General features: G+C 37.4%; 1 protein-coding gene across 3 annotated transcripts; it reads left to right on the forward strand.

Annotated features, from left to right (window-relative positions):
* The first annotated feature begins 961 nt into the window (after positions 1 to 961).
* On the forward strand, positions 962 to 24,702 carry LOC139968012 (G-protein coupled receptor 83-like). 3 transcript variants are annotated; one of them, XM_071972287.1, is made up of 2 exons: positions 962 to 1,094; positions 20,945 to 24,702. In XM_071972287.1, the coding sequence occupies exon 2, from the start codon at positions 20,985 to 20,987 to the stop codon at positions 22,368 to 22,370; it is 1,386 nt and encodes a 461-aa protein (XP_071828388.1). In that variant the 5' UTR covers positions 962 to 1,094; positions 20,945 to 20,984; the 3' UTR covers positions 22,371 to 24,702. The 3 variants fall into 3 exon arrangements, with proteins under 3 accessions (XP_071828388.1, XP_071828387.1, XP_071828386.1); XM_071972286.1 differs by lacking the exon at positions 962 to 1,094 and adding an exon at positions 4,657 to 4,890; XM_071972285.1 differs by lacking the exon at positions 962 to 1,094 and adding an exon at positions 12,889 to 13,042.
* The last annotated feature ends 1,480 nt before the right edge of the window (positions 24,703 to 26,182 follow it).

Consider the following 26,182-nt stretch of genomic DNA (forward strand, 5'->3'; position numbering starts at 1 on the left):
AGCGGACCGGTCTATAATTAAAGATTTAACAGCTATTGCTCCGGTGACATTGTCTAGAACTTTGGTTTTATGGAACTTTGAATTTATGGTACAAAGATATATACGTTGACAGCAAAGAACCATTCTTGCCTTAAAGAAAACTTCAATCTTTCTTTTAAAATCTTGTAACGTATAGCGATAAAGCTAGTGTGCTTCATTTAATGTTTTCTTGGGGAATCTGTTCTTTGCACAGCAGCATCAAGTCTACGTTTGGCAAAGACACTTTGTTAGCGAGAGTCAATAGTCCCGCTTTGGCGAGCATTTTGTATGATTGCATCCCACTCAGGAATGAACAGACTGGAACTTAGGAGTTGGGGACATTTACAACGTACAATGTTCGCGGTGACGATGTTTTAACAGGTGTTTTGAGACTGTTAATTAGCATTCATGAAGAGAATCAGACATTGCCTCTTTATTGTGAGTACGTGGATTTTTTACAACTGATGGTAAAGTTTGGATTCTTTTTTTCTACCAAAGTAACCAGTCACGTGATGGTCACTATGCGTTCATTGAAGAACTCACTATCGGAGTTCACTAAAGAACTCACAAGGAAATTTAACACTTTTGAATTTTCTTAGCAGCCTTATGAAAGTTTCGATAAATTGTAATTGATCACACCTTAACACCCTTCTTGATTATTTCACCAAAGGAATGGTTAGTGAGCGAGAATTGAATGAATTCGATTTAACAATTTGTCGCCCAGAAATCTTTTGATAGTCATATTAGGCTAATCGCATTTAAAGACTAGTGAAGATGGAACCCGCAAGAGCTCATTACATGAATCAATGAAGAACACATTATACAGGGCTCACTGCAAAACAATGTAGGTGCTCACTGGAAAGCGAATAACATTTTTAAAGCCTGTTGATTTAACATATACAATGATATGTTAGGGACATTCTGCACAATAACTCGCTAATGTACGACTAGCATATAAGACTGGAGGAGCCAAGAGAGAAACACGAAGTGGACCAATAGGAATGAACGTCTGCTTACGTAATAATGGAAAGGACCAATAAAATCCAGTGCGGTAATTACCAATAGAGTTCAAACAGGTAAGTTGAATGGACCAATAGGGACCAGCACTGAGAAATTACAAGGTAAGACTAAGAAAGAGTGGTCAACTGCATGGATTAATAGTATACTGGGCCCTGAGCTGTAGGTAAAGGAAGTGAGCCCTAACAAGACCTGGCAAGGTGAGGGGACTCTCCTCAATCTGCTAGGGAGGGGGGGGGGGCGAGGGGGAAGACAGAACTTCTTGTGAGCACTGGAGCATATGACGTTAACTTGAGTGGGTAACCATAAGTTTTCAATGCGCGGCCACAGATTGATGTTTGAATGTTTTTCCAACAAGGGCCCCTCTTAATTAAATTTTCTCTTTTATTTTTCAACAAAAGGATCGTTTCAAATAACAACAGGGCATTTTTTATTACAAAATTTGAAATGAAAATATGTTACTTTGTAATTCTTAGTAAGTGGAAGGAAGAGGAGGAGGGATGGGGCTATTCAAGTATTCATTTATATTGATATTGCATGGCAGGTTCACACTGACGCAAAAAGTTCTATAAACATTAGTGTAAAATATTACTTTTAATACATTTAAACAGCTGTACAGCTATTTTTTTGTGGTAAAACTGTACAACATCACATGACATCGAAACTATGAAACTTGTTACTATACTGTTACAGGTTCCGATCGCGAAAAGATCGTCGTGAAAGAATTTTATCATTGTCAACAAGGAGAGGGAACTCAGCTATACTTGCCCTTATATGCTCCCAACGTCTCCTTCAATTAATAGACTGCTCAATGTGGACAGTCATAATCATTCCTCAAATGTCAACCCAATTTTACGTGTCGTCCCTACAGACACAACATCAATTTGGCTGTTTTCCTTTATACGTTCGAATAGGGACATGTTAGATATGACAGCATAAATGTTAGCAACCTATCAAACACAAGGAAGTTGCTATGTGGGAAATGTTTACTTAAAGGGACTATTGAAAGCAGAGTTGTAGTGTAGACTCGAACAGTAGCCTACTCGCTACTCGACGAGTAGTAGGCCTATTCGATAAGTAATCGGTATTCGACCAGTACTCGACTCGTACTTGAGTCCTACTCGAGTACCATAGCTTGAACTCTATATATAATGTACTCTCGTGTTTAACGTACCCGTACTAGTCATTTAGTACTTGTATACTGGAATGCTAATATACTTAATATCGTATTTTAAAGTTCTTGGTACTCGCTCAGGAGAGCACTTCGCGAGTACTTGTCAAATAAAACAGTTACAAGCCGCAGAAATTCTTCGCTCGTTTTGACATTTCACATAGCATTCCTCTACAATATTACTTTACTTTTGCGTCTCTGCACTGTATAACAATTGTATAGCCTACCAGCCTATTGCATTCCCACATTATGCTTAGGTTGTACGATGACGCAGAATAAATTAGCGATGTATGTTGCTATGTGACATTTGGTAGCATGATAGCAGTATTACTATTACAACCATGTGTAGCCACGTAGTTACTACCGCCACTACTTTGTCACTCCAATATCGGCATTTTTCTAATAATAGTGGAATATTCTTGATAGTTGGCGAGAAATAACATGGACCGATCAATGTCACATTCAACTGCTATCTCATTTGCATAGAATGACACTCATTGAGCAGCTACAAGCATGTATCCTGCCTAATGAATACATCATAGGTACTCGATACGTACTCGATCATCATCATCATCATCATCATCATCATCATCATCATCATCATCATCATCATCATCATCATCATCATCATCATCATCATCATCATCATCATCATCATCATCATCATCAACATCATCATCATCATCATCATCATCACCATCATCATCACCATCATCATCATCATCATCATCATCATCATCATCATCATCATCATCATCATCATCATCATCATCATCATCATCATCATCATCATCATCATCATCATCATCATCATCATCATCATCATCATCATCATCATCATCATCATCATCATCATCATCATCATCATCATCATCATCATCATCATCATCATCATCAACAGGGCATCCGTGTATGACATCAAATACCGCTTGTCTTCGACGATATAATTCATGCATTGTAAACATGTTACTTGAGGCCGTAAAAATGTCTTATGTTTTCCATTTGATGTTTTCTTGAGAATCTGAGGAACTGGTCGAATCATCTGTGTGTTAGACTTAGCAGTCCAGCTACTTCAACTGATGAGCCCCAAGACCATTAAGTAACACTTCCCCCTCTGTATCTCTTTGCCTAAAGTCACCCTTTAAGCTTAATTACGTGGAGTCTATACCCAGACAAACTCGATTTCTGAGGATATACCAGCCTACAGCTGTGTGGCCTTCATGTATGTATACACTGTGGAATCACACGCCCATCGGGATTATAGTTTGACCGAATTTTGGGGAACTTCAATTTTAGTGACGTCACGGATCATTTCGGTGAAAGACCTCCCAAGATCCGTAACTGACGCAGATCGCGATCTCTAATCTGAAAGTTACATCGAATTTATGAAGCTGTACAGTTGCATACCGAACTGTTCAATGTACGCAAGTTCCTGAGAATGATACGGTATATGGGAGTTTTCGAAATGGACACTGAGGACAGAATCTGAATATGCAATCAACCTTTCAGCTGGCTTCCTAAAAAACCCGGTCAGTGTATTACATAAGCATCTTGGCCACGTGATCATGAAAATTTTATTCCTATAGTGTATTTTAATCATTCGACAATAATAAGCTGAACAGTCTAAATATAATATTCGCAAAATTTCAGTTACAATGTCAAGACACTACATCTTACCAACGTTGTACCAATGAGCCGTATTCGTGGCCAAATTCAACATGCATATATAGTCATGACGATCTGTTCCCACTCTCTACCTCAACATCCTGAAATTACAAGTTATTTGATAACACGGTTATGATGACATTACGACCGTTCCATTATAGCTTTGCAGAAAATAATGAACTCCCCTCCCTTAACCCTTCCACCCCTTACCCGGCACCCCACATACTTATAACTCGCTATGCAAAAGATTTATCCGTTTATCTCAAAGTGTCAAGAAAAATACACGACTCCGCAACTTTAAGTTCCATAATATCAGAATTTTCATTCGAAAAAAAAATGCCCGGCAAACTTTAGTAGCTTTCAATACGTGCTGAGCATCACCGATATTGATTTCGAAACTTGGCTTAACGTAATACTTTATAATACGACTACCTCAGACGCAGAGAAAAGTTTCTATTTGCAAGCTCGTATTTCTAAATATTCGAGACAAACATGTCTAAACTATACGAAATTACTTCTTTTTTGTTGTTTTGTTGTTGTTGAAATCAACACAAATACCGACTATAGAAAAAAAAATAGGCCTGTAGTTATTTGTTGCACATTCCATCCTTTCTCTCGATTTGACTGCGGTCAAAAACCAATACAGCCAATCAGTTCTAAGTATTACATGTGACGTCACTGCTCCAGCACGTCATTTAACCAATCAGATATATTACTGCCAGATGACCCTATTTAAAATACTTCTGATTTGTCGAAACAGGATTAATTAACTAGACTCTCTCTTACGTTGATGACGTACAAGTTTATAGTTTCCGTGTATGTAGCAGCATTGAGGTATCTCTCATCGTGTGCCAGACCGCTATTCTGAGACTTACAGTACAGAAGTATTCAGATAATACAAGACTCGCTTTGATCATCATTTAGTCTCAAACTTGAATCAATTCTAACCTTGCAACCAAATTTACAGCGACTTTTATGAAAGGAGGATTTCATTGTTATTTTACAAGCCAACACACTGGGTAAGTATCATAAGAGGAATTCATATTTCAATTCTCAGATTTTTTTTATTTTCATTGATCCTTTTTTTTTCTCCGGATTTTTATCGATGGCTGTTGGGTCAAGAAGTAGAAATATTAAATCAATTCTTCTAATAACAAAACAAAAACGAATACAATTTCTGATTTATCAATACTTTTGTTACATTTATATTTGAAATAAGAAAAGTGGTAAGAATATATACACATGTCGTACTTTGATTGGCATTGACTTGCTTGTTAGAGACTAATATAAGAAAATAAATATAAAAATAAATCAGGATATAAAAAATGTTGATGAAGTAAAGTTCTCGTGAGCGTTCATTATATAGTTGTTTACTATACGACGGAGAAATATTTTATGAATAGTTTTATAAAGATAATAATCATAATAATAACAGTAATAATACTAGAGAGAGATTGAAAACTGTATAGTAATCTTATTATCTACTGCAAAAAAAAAAGCCTGGAAAAAAATGTAAAAGTAAGAGGGTCTGAGGTTTCGATCCTAGCAGGATCTTCTTCAGAGGCTAACTGAAATAAAAACAGATTTAGAACTGATTAAGAGACACAGTTGGACAGACACTTAAATTGTAAAAATCTTTATTATTATCATTTCTTATGATAGTAATAATACTAATAACATAAAGCATTTTGCGTTGTAACGTATGGCATCATCATACAGGAAGGCTCACAAATACAATCTCACACAGTCGAAGTGAAATTATTTATGTATGTTAATGTGAAAAAAACTTAAAACCGTCTTCTCTATATGTGACTTAGAAAATTATATTATATTTAAAATGATTTGTAAGATTGATAGCGACATGTAGATATAGTCATTAGATATCTATGTACAATGTAATTTGCTGTACTGTCCGAACCATGGGATTCCATATGGTTGTGGATGCGGTGGGTTGTAATTGTATGTGTCTTTTACACTAGTTACGTGAGTCACATGTAGGAGACTATGTTGGCCAATGTTTCTTGCAAGTGCATCGCGTTCCCGCTCATCTGTAAAGCAGAATGCAGTGATGTTAACTTCTTCGATCGCTTTTGGTAACCAACAAAGGAAATTGCCAAGTCTAGTAAGCTACATGCATTGTAAACAATATACATTGCAAAGTACTATATTAACAGCTGACTTGTTCGGTAACCTTCAAACAAAGAAAGATGGTATATTATGCGGTTGTTTAGCAGCATTTTAAATCTGGTTGCGTGGTATATATATATATATATATATATATATATATATATATATATATATATATATATATATATATATATATATATATATATATATATAGCTTTCGCATGTATTTGGCTCTTCTCCGAGACAAGGTTTGCTCGAATTACCTGTCCCATGACCGCAAATCAAATTTCGGGTATTTCCATGTTACAGCCAGCGAAAACAAGGGAACTTACCGGGCTAGACAATAAGTTGGCATTATTGGCGGATGATATATTGTGGTATTTATTATAAAGAGACGTCTACGCTGAATATTTGGAAGATTTACTGATTTCGTTTTACCTTGACGATCAAGTGAACTGCACATATGACATGATTCTCTAAATAAGTTAACACCCTCCACCTCCCTACTCCGATTCGCTCTCTTGGGAAAGTTGGTAACGAAATTTGTGATTTGCTGACTTAAATCGTTCACTTTATTGTTCATAAAGCAGGGACGAAAATTTGGTTGGTGTGGCTACTTCTCTTTAACATAATGTTAAGAAAATACGATTTAGGAACAAAAAAACACAGGCTTAGAAATACCTAAAGATAAGTAAACAACCACCATCCGACGAGTGTTTGTCTTTTAAAAAGATTTTCTGGTGGCTAAAGTTGATTGCGGAACAAAATTGCTGAAAATTGTCTGAATCTAACTAACTTTGAAAAACCACATCCTCACAGCATTTATTTTGCAAAGATATGAATATTTAAATTTTAGTGATATTATGTAAATGCATCTGGCAATAGCAGAATGAATAATGTCATCACGGCACTTCAGCTGAAAATGTCTTTGTTTTTCTTTATAATTTGTCAATCATTTATTCACCCAAAAAATATATATTTCTACAAAAAAAAGTTACATTTTGATGAAATGCTAAGGACAGAGAACTTTGACAGCTATGCAAACATTCCAAATGTACCAGGTTTTAAGGGTAAATCAACAAGAAGATTATAATAGCTTACGTAAAGTTTCCAAAGAGCATTCACCCAGATGACATCACATACCCCCTACTGTGAGCTAACTTCCTGGAATAGTTGAGGGTTTAGCCAACCTCAAAATAGGCTACATTCAATCAACCATATATCGAGTTAGGGGTATGATATAGAGATGGGGTGGGTTTTCAACTAGCATTGTGGAATAATTTTCTCTTCAATATAAGTTTCACAATAGCCTAAGTAAAGCTTGGAAAGGAATGTTTGTCCCCAGAAAATCCCAGTTAACTGTCAAAACTAGTTTGATGTTAGAGCTTATGTTGGTCTCGTCTCGATAACAGTTCATGTTGGTCATGTCTATGAATAGAACTTCACTCATGAAAGTTGTATAATTAAATTTCAATGAGATATATTCAAATAGATTGGAAATCCTTTATCGTACCCAATCTGACCACCGGGTTTCTCTAGAACGGATCCATAACACCAGAAAGAATTGATCGAGAGGAAATATGATAAACCGATGGAAGGTTATAAAAAATCGTAAAGGCTCATAAAATAAATTGATTCGGCAGATCGGCGGGTTTTCAACAGTGCGGAGTGAGTGTTGCTGCGTTGTGTACCCTTCACTGTAGTAATCATTGTATTGTACTATATTACACTAGACTCATGTTTATGACAACACTGACCACCGAGCAGTGTGAAGAGATGTGGGGTACTGTGAGGCAGTGTGTGGAGATGTGAGGCACTGTGAGGAGATGTGATGTACTGTGAAGCAGTGTGAGGAGATGTGAGGCACTGTGAATAGATATGAGGCACTGTGAAGCGGTATGAGGAGATGTGAGGCAATGTGAGGCAATGTGAGGAGATGTGATGCACTGTGAAGCAGTGTGAGGAGATTTGAGGCACTGTGAATAGATGTGAGGCACTGTGAATAGATGTGAGGCACTGTGAAGCAGTATGAGGAGATGTGAGGCAATGTGAGGCACTGTGAGGAGATGTGATGTACTGTGAGGCACTGTGAGGAGATGTGATGCTCTGTGAAGCAGTGTGAGGAGATTTGAGGCACTGTGAAGAGCTGTGAGGCACTGTCAAGCAGTATGAGGAGATGTGAGGCAATGTGAAGCAGTATGAGGAGATGTGAGGAGGAGAACGAGGTGTGAGGTAATGTCAACCGAGACCGTGTGACGGTATATGACAACGTAACGACGCCGTATGAGTTTGACGGATGTGTCGGTTTGAGGTACTGCGAGGTAGTATTAAAAAGATTGAGATACTAATATATGTGAATTTGTGATTAGTCCATCGTTTTCTTGCCACAAGTTTTCGCTAAATCGAATACGACAAAACATGAATAATACGATCCTCTAGCATTCGTTTCGTTGATTATCCGAGATCTATATCAAAGTAAACAAAAAAGTGCAGATGTGAGGTGAACCCTTACCCACCCCTCCCCCCCCCCCACACACACACCACTTTTTCAACCTCACGCAAAAACATGTGTCTAAACATGTATCAGAATGCACCATTTCACGTCTAAACCTTTTTTCTGGAAAGGATACTCACAGAACTTCTTCATACAAGGGGAGTCGGCTAAAACAACTCCTTTGCTACCCCTTCCCCTTATAATAAAAATCATTGATCTGTGTCTGAAATGTACCAAACAAACAAGAAAGTATCGTTTGTAATTTATTTGTTTTATCACCAAAAAAATTACAATGTGAAATTGTACGTATCAAATGTCAAGATCACGATTTTTGGCACGCCACATGAGCTACGTCCATCTCTAGCATCCAGGTGGTGACCAATTGCAGATGGTAAAATTAAATTTACTGCAAATGATAATATGAAGATAATTAAATTACGTGATAGGTTTTGTTTTATAATATTGAAGAAAGTATATATTGACCACATCTTGAAGACACGATTTTCCCAATGCTGACAGAGTAATACACCATGAGTTTTGTGACGTAAGGAAGAAAACAGCGTTCATTTCAACATGATTACAAAGTAAATAAAATCACTATATATTGAAAAGACTTTGTCAATATCTGTTTTGAAAAACATACCAATCAACAGAAATTCTCAGTCAGGTGCGGATCCAGGGGAGGTATTGGATCTTCATCAACCACCCCCCCCCCCCACCACATACACACCATCACACACACCGCGTTTAGCCCCACACAATACAAAATGAAAGTAGTTATAAACACAACCTATCATGTAAACATAATTATAGACCTAATATATAGCCTACATGTAGCCAATGCAGCCTATATATATATATATATATATATAGCATATACATACATATATATATATCTATATATATCTATATATATATATATGTGTGTGTGTGTAGGCCTATATATATATGTGTGTGTGTGTAGGCCTATATATATATATATATATATATATATATATATAGCAGCATATATATACAGGCCTATATATAAACATATATATATAGGTCAATATATATAGGCCCATATATATAGGCCTTTATATAGGCCCCCTTTTCTTATTTTAACTCTTGGATTCGGCCCTTTTAGCACAAATTGTCGTGACGTCATTGTAGACAAATATCTATATATCATTTCTAAGATGCAGATTTTAAGAAAGTTGTCACAACTTCTTTGTACTCAAAGTTTGTTGGGACGAACATGTGCTTTTTTTATGGGATGAAAAGACTTAAAGCTCTTTATCAACGCAGAAAATGTTAAGTCAAGATTACTTCAATTATAAGTTTACCCTCAATCTATTCCTGTCGCCCCCCCCCCCCTTATCATCTAGTCAACCAAAATATTCTTCCGCACACCCATGGGAGACAAAAGTTTTCTTATTATTTTAATTTAAGTTAATTCTGCTTCTTTTTAATGGTTTTCTTCTTTCGAAGAAAAGCATACATGAATATTTCGCCGCAATTTATTTCATTCTCGCATGCTTGCCTTTAACTAAATTTATAAATAATGTATAGCATTTCTTGGTGGGAAATTAAAAGGGATTTTCTTGTTTCCCTCGGATAGCGCAATACCGAAATTGGATATGTCTGATGTCATATATCCCAAAGTTTCTGACAAAATAAAGACGGCGTTTTTGTGTGTGTGTGTGTGTGTGTTCTTGATCAAGTTATGTCCGCGATTGATGAGAAACATTAAAACGGGTCATCGTTCACGGACTGTCACGAGATAGTATGTGCAAGTCACGTGACATCCAGGCACCCTTTTTAAATATTATAGGAAAAGATGGAACATATTTTTAAGGGAAAGTTTGATTGAAAATTGCATACTTGCACATTTTACTGACGTCACAAAAGATAGCGGTCGGTAATGCAATTATCTGTATTTGTATTACACAAAATCGTGCTAAACATATAGATGTAGATAATATATACTTCTTCCCTGTGTGGAAGGAGGAGGGCGGGGTGGGGTGGGGAGGGGGCTTTAAAATGACTTAAAGTTAAATAAAATACCTTCTTGCAGTTTATGTCACCATGGTAACTTTCCAAACTTTCAACACATACTAAAGAGTGTTTTGAAAAAAAGTGTTAAACTTTCATATGAATGTTTAGTGTTTATGTGATAACATAGTCCCTTTAAAGAGCTTTAACGTGTTATCATGGAGGGATGTATGGCCCACGACGCCGCATGATCTTTCATGGGAATTGATCCAAGACCCACCAGAGTCCCCCCCCACCCCCACCCCACCCCCACCCCCCCCACACTCCCTTTATGATTAATACATAATGTAGGCGGACAATTTTCCGGGCAAAATTGACTGTGAATTGGGAAGTAAAGTTTGGTATAATATTCTGGGTAATAATATCCGACCGGACATATTTTCTTACAATATGAAATTGTACGTATCAAATGTCAAGATCACGATTTTTTTGCACGCCACACGAGCTACGTCCACCTCTAGCATCCAGGCTGTGACCAATTGCAGATGATAAAATTAAATTTACTACAAATGATAATATGAAGATAATTAAATTACGTGATAGGTTTTGTTTTATAATATTGAAGACAGTATATATTGACCACATCTTGAAGACACGATTTTCCCAATGCTGACAGAGTAATACACCATGAGTTTTGTGACGTAAGGAAGAAAACAGCGTTCATTTCAACATGATTACAATGTAAATAAAATCACTATATATTGAAAAGACTTGGTCAATACCTGTTTTGAAAAACAGTCAGGTGCGGATCCAGGGGAGGTATGGGATCTTCACCACGCCCCCACCACACACACCCCGTTTAGCCCCACACAAAACAAAATGAAAGTAGTTATAAACACAATCTATCATGTAAACATAATTTTAAACCTAATATAAAGCCTACATGTAGCATATGCAGACTATATATATATATAGCATATGTATGCAGCCTATATATATATATATATATAGCAGCATATATATATAGGCCTATATATATACATATATATTGGTTTATATATATAGGCCTTTATACAGGCCCCCTTTTCGTATTTGAAATCTTTGATTCGGCCCTTTTAGCACAAATTATCGTGACGTCATCGTAGACAAATATCTATATATCATTTCTAAGATGCAGACTTAAAGAAAGTTGTCACAACTTCTTTGTACTCAAAGTTGGTTGGGTAGAACATGTGCTTATTTTTTATGGTATGGGATGAATATATTTTAAGCTCTTTATCAACGCAGAAAATGTTAAGTCAAGATAACTTCAATAAGTTAGAAGTTTACCCTCAATCTATTCCTGTCGCCCCCCCCCCCCTTACCATCTAGTCAACCAAAATATTCTTCCGCACACCCATGGGAGACAAAAGTTTTCTTATTATTTTAATTTAAGTTAATTCTGCTTCTTTTTAATGGTTTTCTTCTTTCGAAGAAAAGCATACATGAATATTTCGCCGCAATTTATTTCATTCTCGCATGCTTGCCTTTAACTAAATTTATAAATAATGTATAGCATTTCTTGGTGGGAAATTAAAAGGGATTTTCTTGTTTCCCTCGGATAGCGCAATACCGAAATTGGATATGTCTGATGTCATATATCCCAAAGTTTCTGACAAAATAAAGACGGCGTTTTTGTGTGTGTGTGTGTGTGTGTTCTTGATCAAGTTATGTCCGCGATTGATGAGAAACATTAAAACGGGTCATCGTTCACGGGCTGTCACGAGATAGTATGTGCAAGTCACGTGACATCCAGGCACCCTTTTTAAATATTACAGGAAAAGATGGAACATATTTTTAAGGGATAGTTTGATTGAAAATTGCATACTTGCACATTTTACTGACGTCACAAAAGATGGCGGTCGGTAATGCAATTATCTGTATTTGTATTACACAAAATCGTGCTAAACATATAGATGTAGATAATATATACCCTTTATGATTAATACATAATGTAGGCAGACAATTTGCCGGGGCAAAATTGACTGTGAATTGGGAAGTGAAGTTTGGTATAATATTCTGGGTAATAATGTCCGACCGGACATATTTTCTTGGTAAATCATGTTCGACCGGACAATAGTTAACGGGGCACAATTGACTGCTAAACCGGCAGCTCCAAAAAAGTTAGATAAATTTTTGCGACGTTCTGCAACTTCTCACGAACCACCGCCATTGCTCCATAGTTTGCGGACAGTCGTTTTAAACTATACCCTTTGTTGGTAACAACAGTTTAGTTTGGGTGGTATATAAACATATCGTAAAGGGGGAAAACCATATACAGTAGGCTTACGTCATAATAGTATTTGCTTACGTCATAATAGTATATTCTTACCTAGAAACACCGGTTTCGTCTTAGGTTCTGTGCCAATCTGATATGCTAGGTTTAACCTCATAAATGTTCTTCATCAGATATATATATACCAATCTGACGATATACCCATAAATAGAAAACGTGATGTTACTTTAAAAAGAAAGTCGCCGAATAATTCTATCTAGATTTGTTCGAGCAGTAAGGACAGAAAGAAGAATTTGATAAGGTAAGTGAGAGAGCAAGAGAAAGGGAGTGCGGGAGGGGTTTGGTTGTGAAGGGGGGGGGAGGAGGAGGAAACGGTGAAAAGGTTTGAATTTTAGCATGTATTTTGTGATCAATAAACGTCAACACCTTGTGATACCACATACTCAACTCTTGAGGAAAGATACTGTAGCTAAACACATAGTTCATTCTTAAAAAATCGCAGCAGGAACGATGAAATTGATCATAACTTATAAACTCCATATAGGCTTGTAAATGAAGCAACAATTAAGGCACGGTATAAACAAGAGAGTGGGGCAGACGTATGTCTGTATTGGAATTCATAACTAGGTGGTTCGAAGCAATCAAATGATTGTTATTATAATTATGGTTTTATTTGCTTTATATCTGACCGAAGCATATCAAAGATTTTTTCCCAATATTACATAGCTTTGTCAGAAATTGAAACACGTGAAGACAGCGTTTATCGATATAATCAACAGGCCCGTTTAAGGATTGTTATTATTGGCTAGTGTGTTTACTGAGAATGTGGATTTTAACACATTTTTGTTTGGGGTGGGGGGGGGATACGTGGGCACCCGTTGCACTTCTTATTCTCTGAAAAACACTGTCATTGAACTTGTAAGTGTTGCAATTGGAAACTAAAGAGCTTACTTGCATGAAAGTAAGTATAAAACGTAAGTAAATGTCAAGTTTCTTTCAAAAATTGTCTAATTTGAAAATGTCACCATATTAGTCAGCTCAATCCATACTCCACAGTAATTACAACCGCATGTACCGCACCCTCCTTCCCCGGTTCCCAACCCCCCCCCCCCCCTACCCCACTCGGTCTCTAAAACTTCCCCTTTCCTTACTCATTTTAAGGGCATGCTTTTAACCGTCGGTTGATGCTAGGACGTGTGGGTAAACCTTCGTGCCTTGTCATATTGCCTTCAACCCAACCCGACCCCCTCCCCACCTGAACCGCCATCCTATTAACATTACCGGGTAAGGAGAGGTTGGACTGGTGCCTATTGTACATATTCCAAGGGTGCGGTATCTATACACAAAACAATTTTAGCACCAGAGAACCACTGAATTTACATAATGAAATTATAAACCAATCATACAACGGCATTTTCTTCACATCGCAAGAAAGCTTAAAAAAATATATTAAATAGACCCCAAAAAATCATAAAAAAAATAAAATCGGTATTTCCTTTTTCAACCAAAGTTTATAGCTAGTTAAATGTTATCCTATATGCTGTTTTCGAAACGTTTTCCAGAACTGATAAGCTAATATGCCCTCTTTATTAGCCTTGAGTAACGGACGACGGGATATCATTGTGCCTAGTTGCCAGAAGATTGAAAATGTTCCAACAATAAGACCAGCGAGCAAAAACAGAAAGAATGAAGCAGAAATAATTGAATCCCTGTCGGACAATGGCTTTAACAGCAAATTAATTAGGATGCCGGAGGGTAAACAGTATACATATATCAATCAGGCAAATTACATATTTTTAATCGAATTATAAGGGAAACGAACGGATACCGCGTTTCGGTTATTAATTTAAAGGTGGCTTAGAATAGGTTGAGAGCAGCAACGTTTCTGAGTAAACTTAATAACACAACGGTGAACAGAGTAAAACAAAGTACACGGTTCAAAATGGCGCTTCTTTTTTGGGAGGGGGAGGGGGAGGGGTAGGGGGAGCTGGCAATTTGATTACATGAACCCTTCCACGAGAGGTCGTTGTTTTTGTTGTTTTCCCATCAACGTAATATTAAGAAAACTTCATTGAAAACATTGTATTTAATTATATTTATTCAGTAATGTATTCATAAATGAGAATATATACATTGACCTATAAATATAAAAAGATTATATAATTGTGCGATTACTGGTCACCGTGTTGTATGTTTTATCCATTTTTAATATCTTTCATGCTGAAAACATTTTTTCCTTGGCATATTTTTCTTTCTCGTCAATGACGAGAGTGATGTTTTGTCAATTTTCGTTCTTGCACCATTAAATTAATCACAAAACACAGATTCATAACCAGTGTATAACTGACCCAAACTGGGAGAGTCTTCGTAACAAAAATCCCCCCCCCCAAAAAAAATATCAGAAAGATTAATTTATAGAGCTCAATTAATGAAAAGAGCCCAAAGCCAAACCTGACAGCAACATGTTAAAGTTTATCCTCATTGTCCCGACCCCCCTTCCCGGCCCCACTTCCCGCCCCTTCCCGCCCCTTCCCGCCCCTTCCCGACCCCTTCCCGACACCTTCCTTTCCCTTCACTGTATTGTGCAATTTGTACCAGGAACATATCATATATATCTTAGGGTCTCAACAATATTTGTGAAGGTCGCGAGAAAAATTGGAGGGTAAAATTGGTGTTATTTGTAGGTTTTGTGTGTGTGTGTGTTAAATCTTGAACATACCTGCGAATTGTTTCAAAAGTTGCAAGTGCAAAATATAAAACCATGTTACAGATAAAGACCTTTGATCAATATAAGGATCTCTCCCAAAGGGGGAGTGGATACCTCCATGTATGCTCCAGTATAACCCCTTTCCCGGGCCACAAGATCCGCCACTGAGTTTCGCCAAATGATCAAGGTGAAAATTGGGGTCAACGAACACACTTGAACGTTTGCATATACCAGCCAGGGCTGTTCGACGACATTCCGCGTAATTCCAAATGCAATATATTGCTTCCTTCCTGGTCTCATCAAATAACAGTAGGTCCTCGCACACACTGATACTGTATGCAACCTGATATTCTTTAGCATTCCTAGCAAATACAGGTTAGTGTCATGATAGGTCTAAACTAAGTTGGTTAACCCAGTAACTATATATATATATCACGGAAACTGTCGTCCCCGGGACATTTGTCAGGATTCCCCTCTAGCTAAGAAAGAAATCTGTGATTCGTCAAATATTTATTTACGGTGTTCCCTGCCATGTTTCTATGTTATCGCTTATTTACTTACAATTTAATATATCCCATATGCTGCTAACCTTTTGATGAATAGATACAAGATGTACCCCCCCCCCCATGCTTGTACTTGTACTAGGGATATTATACTCATGCTCGTTCTGGTACTCGGAATATTGTACTCATACTCGTACTTGTACTAGGGATACTGTACCCATGTTCGTACTGCGGTACTCGGGAGATTGTAATCATAACCATACTGTATTAAAGACTTTGTACTCACATTACATGTCTGTAGTCTAGGTATTTATGAACCGCAGACTTCACTCGAATCACCGAATCTTGATTCCGGAGTCGTTGCCTCGTTTCGAGTCCCTAACACAGCGGATCGAGTCACTTTCACTGATCGAGCAGGTATCTCGAGCCTAGACTCGAGGTACTAACTTAATTTGAGTCATTGTATCTCGAATGGAGACACTGGTTCGTTCTGTGCTACTCCCTCCGCCGAAGACATATCCTTTAAAATTCACCCCCATCTATGCCGCCTATATACAGGGTTGTATCGTAAAGGTACGATCTCTTCTTAATACAGTGTTAAAGGCACTGTGGCTTCTAACAGCTCTCCCACCCCACCCCCTCCCGCCCCGCTCTCAGCATATGATTCGTAATTCTAAGGCTACCGATTTGAAGACAATTTTAGCAAATAATTCTTTTTCTATTTCAAGATTTGTTCATCATTCTCTATTCTGTTTAATTTTTATTTGCACAAAAATAAAACAAACAGAAAAAACACTTAAACAACTCCTTAATTCTATCAAAATATCAAAAAAAGATATAAACCACATTATAATATGACAATGTATATTATCGATGGTTTGGACATATTTAAAATATAAAATCTTCAAGACTTGAACTGTTTAAGCCTTCACGTAAGTTTTAACTTGAAATCTAAAACAAGGAGAAATACGGTATAGCTTCTGATTTTTTTTTGTTTTTTTTTTTGCCTTCGAATTCTCAAAAGTCAGGCCCTTAGTTCATTAAAGTTAATGATTTCTCTTAAATAGCCGTCTTTTGATTAAATTTGACCGGTGCTTTATCCCACACTGTAATTTGATTCGTTCCAGGGGAAAAATATTAACATATTTTAACTTGATGACGTTTCCCTTGGGGTTCAGTCCTCACACAACTCCTCTCATATTTGATCATTATACTGTACTCATAGTTTCATTCCCAGTTCACGCTAAGAAATACATCTCATAAAAAAAGCAATAAACTATATATGGCTAAGAAATGAAGGGTGTTTTAGGAACCACTGAGCTGTCAATGGGGGTGGGATTGAAATATGCACCTCCACCCACGATAAGCAAATCTCAGGAACACGTAAAAGAATAATTAAATGGTAATACAAATACATTAATATATAAATATAGGAGTACTGTCATGAGCAAAAGTGAAGTGAAATTAGGAGGTTTTTTTTGGTTGAAAAAGATTTATCCATTGTCACTCACCATCAAATCTTATGCTATAACCTGCCTGTATTGTTTTACAACTAATTCAAACAATGCCAAAAGACACGAAGTTTGCGGTTCTGAAGCTTCGACCAAGATTATATGTAGTATTTATTCCCCTTCGAAGGAAAGGTATGGTACTTTACGTAACACCGCCTTGATCACACGATATACAGCAGAGCCGTAGTCAATACGGGACACGGGTGGGGGAGGGGGGTGGGGAGGCGTGGTTTCCCTAGCCCATGCAGACTTTTGTGGCACCCTAATCTGTGCCACCCTCATGTATACAAAACATTCAGAAGGTACACGACTCGAGTATTGTGTACCCCCATAAATTGGTGGTTCCTCCCCCTCCCCATCCCAACTCAAAATACCTGACTACGGGCCTGAGTTAAAGCCTAAATTTCCAAGAGGCCTGGGACTGAAAGTGGGTCAAGCTGTTTGCTCTTAGTGTTCAGCTTCTGTCTTGAAAACTTTTCTTTAAAAAGAAAGTATAGGCTACTTCTCTTGTGATTCTTAATGGCATAAGTTAACTGAGTAAAGTTTTGTTGGCCTTTCAAAAATGATATGTAATTTCCCTTACATCATCCAGGAAGGCACATGATACTGCATGCTGCAAAACACGCTCATTCAATGCTCGGTGCAATCAATACAATAAAACAAAAGAAAATAAGTAACAGGGATAATTAATATTATTACTCAAGTAATTACGAAGTAATTTAACCATCAGTGGTATTGGGATGATCTGGAAATAACCAACATCATCAGTAGAAAAATGCGAGGGAAAAGTATAATTATGGTGTCCTTGAACGTTTGGAAGGGAAAAAAAATTCAAACAGTACGTATTCAACAGAATTTACGAAATTTATCGTTAAGAAGTTGTCACGCGCACTGTCTCGTATCAATAAATATAATACATTATCTGAGTATGGAATATCAATTATTAAGCTTCGACGAAAAATCAGAAAATGAACTTCAGTCACGAAAATGTTTGGCCAAAACGCATCAAATTCCATTTTACAGAGAATTAATTATCCAAATAGAGAAAGAGAGAGGTGGAGAGAGAGGTGGAGAGAGAAAGAAAAAGCTGCATAAATTTTCTTCAATGTCGCCTGCAATGTATACATTTCCTAATAATCTGTAAATATATATATTATATACATATATATACATATAGAGTGTTTGTTGAAAATTCAAATATGTAATACCATACAGCACTGTTGTTTTGCTAAATACTTGTTCATCAAAAGAAACCGAAGTAAACATTCCATTTGTTTACTTCATTAGTAACCATTAGGCTATGGAAAACTATAAACTAGCTAACAGCTCCCTTTTTTTCTTGCCCTTTTAGCTTTCTTTTATCGTTTTCTTATTTTGAACCTCTTTGAAAATCCAACTGAGGGTGGTAAATATAATAACACCAGACGTTGTATTTCAAGCGGCGATGTGACACGTTTCGTTAGTTTAGTTTATGTAGCATGTTTCGGTTTTCACTTTCTCCCGAAGGAAATCAAGTCCTGCGTTTATGAAAGAATAATTTTATTCTTTTTTTCCCTCGTCGTAATGATGATCAGGGTTACATATGAGCATCCCATGTGCATACTTGTTGTGGCGAGAGACAAAAAAAAATGGAAATAGGTTGTGACAAACAGACGAGAGGGAGGAAGAGATTACGGTGAAGACATATGTTAAACTAAAACACCCCTGCAATATCATACATGGTGAAAATAAAGGGCGGAATGTGGTCTGAAAAGAGGGAGGAGGGGAAGGGAAAAAGGAACACGGGAGGTGCAAGGCAGAGATGACGGATGGCTGATAAATCAATATAGGAACAAACTGAAAGCAAAATGGTAACAGCTAACTTTACCAACGATTCTTTTTTACTAGAAATTAAGTATTGTTTTGGACATAATTTCGACACAGCAAAATTTGTCTGATAACAGTTGATCACTACTGCCTGATTTTTGAAATTCTGAAAAATATTAACTTTAAAGTTAAGTTAATCTTGTTTTGATTAAACTAATAAGCAGGATCTTGATTTTTTTTTAACTTGTTAGCTAAATAGTCAGGGTGGATCCAAGATTTGAGGGGATGTGGGCTTGAGGCCGTTTAAGCCGACTCCCATGTAGGGGGAGGGGCCTGTGGGTCCCCTCCAGAAAGAAAGAAATGTTTCTACGTCAAATAGTGCATCATTGTGAGGTCTATAATTAAGCACAAGCTTGTGTTAGCAACTACCGTACCTTTCATAAGTTTGTGAAGGGTTGAAGGGTGGGGGCGGGGTGTGGTGAAGGTGTCAGTGAATGTGTACACCCGACACCGCCATGGACCGGCTCCTGATCTTATATTGCAAAATTACGCAAACTTACAAACCATCGGATATAGTCAACCTAACTAATCTATGTGGGTGGTACAATCAATGGAACTTCAGTGGCGAGCGAGCTTAAATTGGTTTACTTATAATCACACTAAAGTTACATTGGCCGGCTGGGATATTATACCGGTTATATATATATATATATATATATATATATATATATATATATATATATATATATTCCAACCGGTGTAATAGGTTAACCAACTCACGGTCAAGCGTTACAAGCCTTTTCTTCATCTAGCTTTTGTTAGCGTTGTTGACTTCTACTGAAAGACTTTGTGTCCCTTTTGTAATGTGTTACCTGATAGTTTAATCCGCCTACCGTGTATTCATTATAACAGAATATCCTACACCCTGCGGATAGAGGTGGAGCAAGACAGTGTATAAATCCGGGAATTCTTTAAAGGATATAGAGCAAATGGAAGTCTAATGTTATTAATAGTAAGGCGTCCTGGCGCATAATAGGAATGGACATAGGGTGGAATGACCTCCTTCAAGGTCACGTTTATGAAAAATATTTTACGCATTTTGGTAGCAAGAACGTCTATAATGATTTAAAGCCATATATTATGAAAAGACCTGTCACATCATTCCGACTGGTTTAAATAAATGTTTTTCCCCATAGATTAAGGAATTCTTCAACAAGTGCACGTAAACTCTAACGAACATTAAACATTTTAACATGACATTTGATGGCTGGGTCTGCAATTCCATGAACATAACGTGTAATAGATTGACATCAACGTTTCTTCCCATTTGTTTCTTTTATGACCAGTTTAGTTATAATTAAAGGGACAATATCATGCATATTCATGAGATAAGAAGAATCCTCGTCTTGATTCCAGTACACACCTGCGTATCAGGTGAAGTCATTCAAATAGCAAGTAAAATCGCATCACGTTTTGCGCTTATACCGTACAAGTATACAATATGAAACAGGAGAGTATTTATCGTCTTTTGTAAAACTATAGATGAGTAAAATTTGTTGCTATTCTCACACACGACGTCACTTTGCGCATGCTCAAGATGGTCTATAACCCAATTTAAACTCTGTGCAGACAAGGTAATTACAATGTGTTTTTCTCCTCTGTTCTTATTTACACAGTTATTTCGGACGAAACCTTTGATGTGCTCAGCCGGTTACAATGGATTCATCATCTTATTCGCAGTCATTCTACGCTATCAATGATTCGGTCAACAGTCTCTCTTCTCAAAGTGACCCCTTCTCTTTCCTCAATTTGAATTCACAACAACCAGCAGACGGCCAGCCAAGTTTGTTCGATCTACTGAATAACGGTAAATTTAAGCCGATACGAAATGACAGTTTTGAGGAAATATTCAACACCAGTGACACAAGTTCACCGATGGATTATAGGTTTCCCTCTCCATACAGTTCAGAATCACGTATTCTCTTTACAATCCTCTACACACTACTTACCATCGTCTCTCTCTGTGGCAACACGACCGTCTGCTATGTCGTCTTGCGTAATAAGCGCATGCGCACCGTCACAAACTTTTTCCTCGCAAGCCAGGCAACTTCTGACGTTATAATGACATTCTTTAACATCCCTTTTATCGTGATGAATGAGATGACGAGAAGTTGGCCGTTTGGTCTGGTAATGTGTCACTTAGTCGATTTCATCGGAGTGACTTCAGTTTACGTGTCAACATTCACCCTCACAGCCATCGCAGTGGATAGACATCGTGTCATCGTTCATCCACTGAAGCCGCGAATCACCATGGCAACAGCCATTTTGATCACGGTCTTTATTTGGGCTATGTCTGCTTTGCTGTCGCTACCATTTCTTGTCTGGAACCAACTGAGAGCTATCCCATCGGCCCGTAAAGAAATCGTGGTATGCCACACAGTCTTCCCAGAGCCGACTGCATTGTACACACAACTCGTTACCTACGCTACGTTATTCTTCCAATACGTGATCCCGCTTGTCGTGATATCGACATCGTATTTCAGCATCGGTCATAAGCTGTGGTCACGCACCGCGGTTGGCGATGTCATCGAGAGTCAACAAGCCGCCAACACCCGTATGAAGCTGCGCACAACTCGAATGTTGGTAGCGGTGGTGGCCATTTTCTCGATTTGTTGGCTGCCGTTACACGTGTACCTACTGATGACGTACTACTTTAAAGATAGTAAGCACGACTTCGCTTACCTATCGTTACATTGGTTCGCTATGCTCAGCGTTTGCGTCAGTCCAATTGCCTTCTGTTTGCTGAACGTAAACTTCCGCAATGATATCAAAGCTGCCATCGGACGACTGGTTAGCAAGTTGTTTAGGAAAAGTCCAAAGAAAGCTATTCCAAGTAACCTTGACGACGGAGCCGGTGGTACGAAAAGCCAGGATACATTCGCCAATACGATGTCGAAGGAGATCAACACACTATCTGAAGATATTGCTCTGATGAAATCATCCACTGCCGGTAAATATTCGCTGACACCCTCAACACCTACGGAAGGTAAATTTATTAAACTTGTCGTTCCCTTAGCAACTATAGATATCTCAGAAGCATGAAGAAAACCAAACTGCGATCTTGAGATTTACTGTTTATCTCTCAGATTTGGAAAAGTTTCTCAATGATCAAAGAAAGAAGATGTCTTAAACTCTACCACTCATATTTACATTGAACAATCATACAAAAGGAGTACTAGAGACGGAGAATCATAAAAGGAAACGCGTTTAGCCTTTGAAGAACTAGAGTAATAAGATGTATAGTGATAAGATGTCAAAGGTTAATTCACTGATTATTAACAGCAGCAACCAACACTCAAAAACAATGAAATAACATTTTATTAATGATTACAAATATTTACAACCGTCAAGAAAAGTAATCAATTTGTTTCATCATACATATTCATAGAATTAAGAGACCATTTTTTTCAAACAATGCAGATCATTCTCATCTCGTATTTATTTACTTTTCCACTGCGGGCATGCGCACTAAAGTAACCAAGAATTCAAACCACAGCTTAATATGTTTTTTAAGGTCTGATGGTTGCCATAACCCCCCGCCCCTCCCTCCACCCAACCCAACGCTCCCCCATCAAGAATTCACAGTAGCGTAGGAAGTTGCGTAGAAAGTGTAACAACGGTTCTGTCACTCATCCTTAGACTTGTCTGGGAATAATTCAGAGCGGCAGAAAGCACCATTGAAAACTTTAAGCACTTTTTAGCCGATCAAATTTGGCGCCATTGGTGAATACCTTTCAACACAATAAATACAAGTGGATATGGGTGCAGCAGGCTGCACGTATGAGTATATATTCTGCCACAGTGAATATTTCAATAAGGAACCCGGGAGGGGAGTATATGCGGGCAGTGGGACGGACATATAACATTATAGCTGGTGAAGAAAGCTCTTTAGGCTAATCCTATTTTCTTATTGTTGTTGTTCATCGCATCCCTCACTTTCCCTTCCCTTCCCTCCCCACCCCGACCCCCCCCCCACGCTCACCTACACACCTAGATCCCTGAAAGCGTTTACTACATATGCTACTAAGAGTTTGTTTTCTTAATAATTGTCAAATTTCATTAATTCGCAAGGCTCGATTCAGCTGTAAATATAATATAATAATGTAATTTAATCAAAGTTAAGAAATAAAAGAAACGTCTAAACTTAAAGGTCATCAGTGTTGGTCCCCAAATTTTAGCACGCTAGAAATTGCTAGAAGTTGCTAGAAGTATTCAAAAGTACTTGCCCAAAATTCACAGATCCTCGAAATATGTCCTAGTCATTAAGGAATGTTAAAAGAGAGAATTATATATCTCAGTCTCGACAAATACTTTTAATAATGGCAGTAATATGCCCCTTTTTTCAAATGTAAGCATTGGTAACCATTATTTGACTGTCTAGCATATTTGGAGGCAATCCTAAATAACCTTGAATATAGTGTTAAATACTGATATCACCACCAAACTGTGATATCTCGAGTTCACGTGACGTCACAACAGAACATCAACAAATAAATCTGTTTAAATGTTTTATTTTCTTCAAAAATGATCACTCTATATCTACAGCAGTTCCCTTGTTTATGTACGTCACCATTTTTGAACTGCTGACGTCACTATATCATGAATATTACTTATTAATTTATACAATTTCAAGACAGGGTTTTCATGTACGCGCGTAAAATGTATGATAATTGTTGCTTGCCTGTCGTTGAAAATAAGATGTATGATATGAATATCCATGAAGCGACAGGTCATTGATATAATCAATCGTTATTTAACAATCAACAGTAAAATATAAAATAATGCTTGTAAATTTACGGAGAAATATGTAAATCTGCATATGTTGTTAAATGATTTAGAATCACGCCTATATACGCTCATGTGTAAATAAACATCATCACCTGTAGAGAAAAACCATCAGTGTCCACTTTAAGGGCGAGGTATAGGATTGGGAGTGGAGAAATGGGTTGACTGCATCTGCACAATTTGTCCCCCTCCCCCGGGTTTCATATGCTATACCGTCTTTTTGCATTTTATCCCCCACACTGGGGAAGACAAAAAATGATAAAAACTGGTGAAAATTGTTGGCGAGTTTCACCTCTTTGGGCGAGACGAAAATATTCCATAGCAGCCCTACAGAACAGTATGCTACCGACACGTGATTGGATCTGATGGGAGGAGAGAGATATTTAAAGTTACCGTGGTAACATAACTCGGCCCGTGACTATATAGCTTAGTTAAGCAAACTTCCCAACAAGTAATAACCTCATTATCTGAAATAACTAGAACAATATAATTTTAATTTAACGTTTCATGTCCTTTCATTGTAAATATGCAATTGTTTGTGAAAAATAACCACAATAATACACAACTATCAATAAACATGAAACTATACTGTAACGTCTTCTTTATGTTTATGTGTATATGTTTGTGTGTGTTTATGCACACATTGTACTTTTCTGTCGTTTTAAATAAGTTTACATATTACTGTCTAGGCATATACCAAAGGTCTCCGCAGGACATTAGCCAAATTTATGGGTGGAGGGGAAGGGGGTCTACCATGGACGTTACCACTTTCACTCCTGGGGGCCTTATCCTCAGGAATCAGGGACCCACCTCATCCCCTCCGGCAGGTATAGCAAGAACTAAACAAAACTCTTAACATGAATGTTCGATAAAAATGTAAACATTCGAAAAGTATTCATCATTGCTTCAAAACTTATAAACAATTTCACCATTTTGCAATATTTATGTCCCTTTACAACCTCTTCCTGCCTTAGCAATCCACTATTCTACATGCGACTGGTTACAAACAAAATGTCTTCAAAGTTGGATATTACTTTTCGTAGGTCATTGCTCTCATGGAATATTTCGACCATTTATTGACAATAATAATTAATAAAGTGACGTCATTCTCATCCCCTTCCTTTTATTTTAATAATGTCCACACGTTTTAGTTTAGTTAAGTAGAAAAAGGATCAGGAGGGACACTCAAGTCCCCATCAAGGACCCTATAGGAGAGGAAAAAAACTGAAGACACAAACACTCAGACCCGATTACAATGCTTAAAGTGCTTGTCCAAAGCATTCTTAAGCCCATTGACACTACTTGCAAGTACAACTTTCTCAGGCAAACCATTCCACTCATTCACAACCCTATTAGAAAAAAGTTATGCCGAATATTAATCCTACTTTGTGACTTTTGGAGTTTAAGACAATGACCTCTGTTACATCTACTATTAGCAAACATGAAAAAGTCGGTAAAGGATAAATTGTCAAAACCATACACAATCTTGAAAACCTGAATCAAGTCCCCACGTAACCTCCTAAGCTCCAGTGTGGTGAGATTCAACAGTTGTAACCGCCTATAATAAGGAACACTCTTTTAGGAACTAATCATCCTAGTGGCCCTCCTCTGGACCTTTTCAAGTACTTCCTTATCCTTAGCAAAATAAGGGTTCCAAGCCTGCACAGCATACTCCAGATGAGGCCTAACCAACTGCTTATAAAGCCTAACTACTATGTCCTCTTTCAGAAAACTGAAGTTTCCCTTGATCATACCTAAAACCTATTACCTCTTAGCAGCTTCAAGACAATGTTTAGATGGTTGCAGAGATGAGTTAATGTAGATACCTAATGTTAAAAGATTAAAACATTGTACAAGAGATCGACGATTATCCATGTGCGCATGCGCACGCGGACATGTGTTATCTCTTAATAAAAGGAGTATATCGCTATATAATAAATGCTGAGGTTCTATTAGTACTCAGTGGTTTAGCTGAACTGGAAATAATATGCTAATGGGTTCTTATTTTCAGTTCTTAGTTAACGAAATATATATTATTGGGATATGTCAAACTGCCATGGCAATAATTC

This window comes from Apostichopus japonicus, chromosome 5 (assembly GCF_037975245.1).
Source record: "Apostichopus japonicus isolate 1M-3 chromosome 5, ASM3797524v1, whole genome shotgun sequence".
NCBI lineage: Eukaryota > Metazoa > Echinodermata > Holothuroidea > Aspidochirotida > Stichopodidae > Apostichopus > Apostichopus japonicus.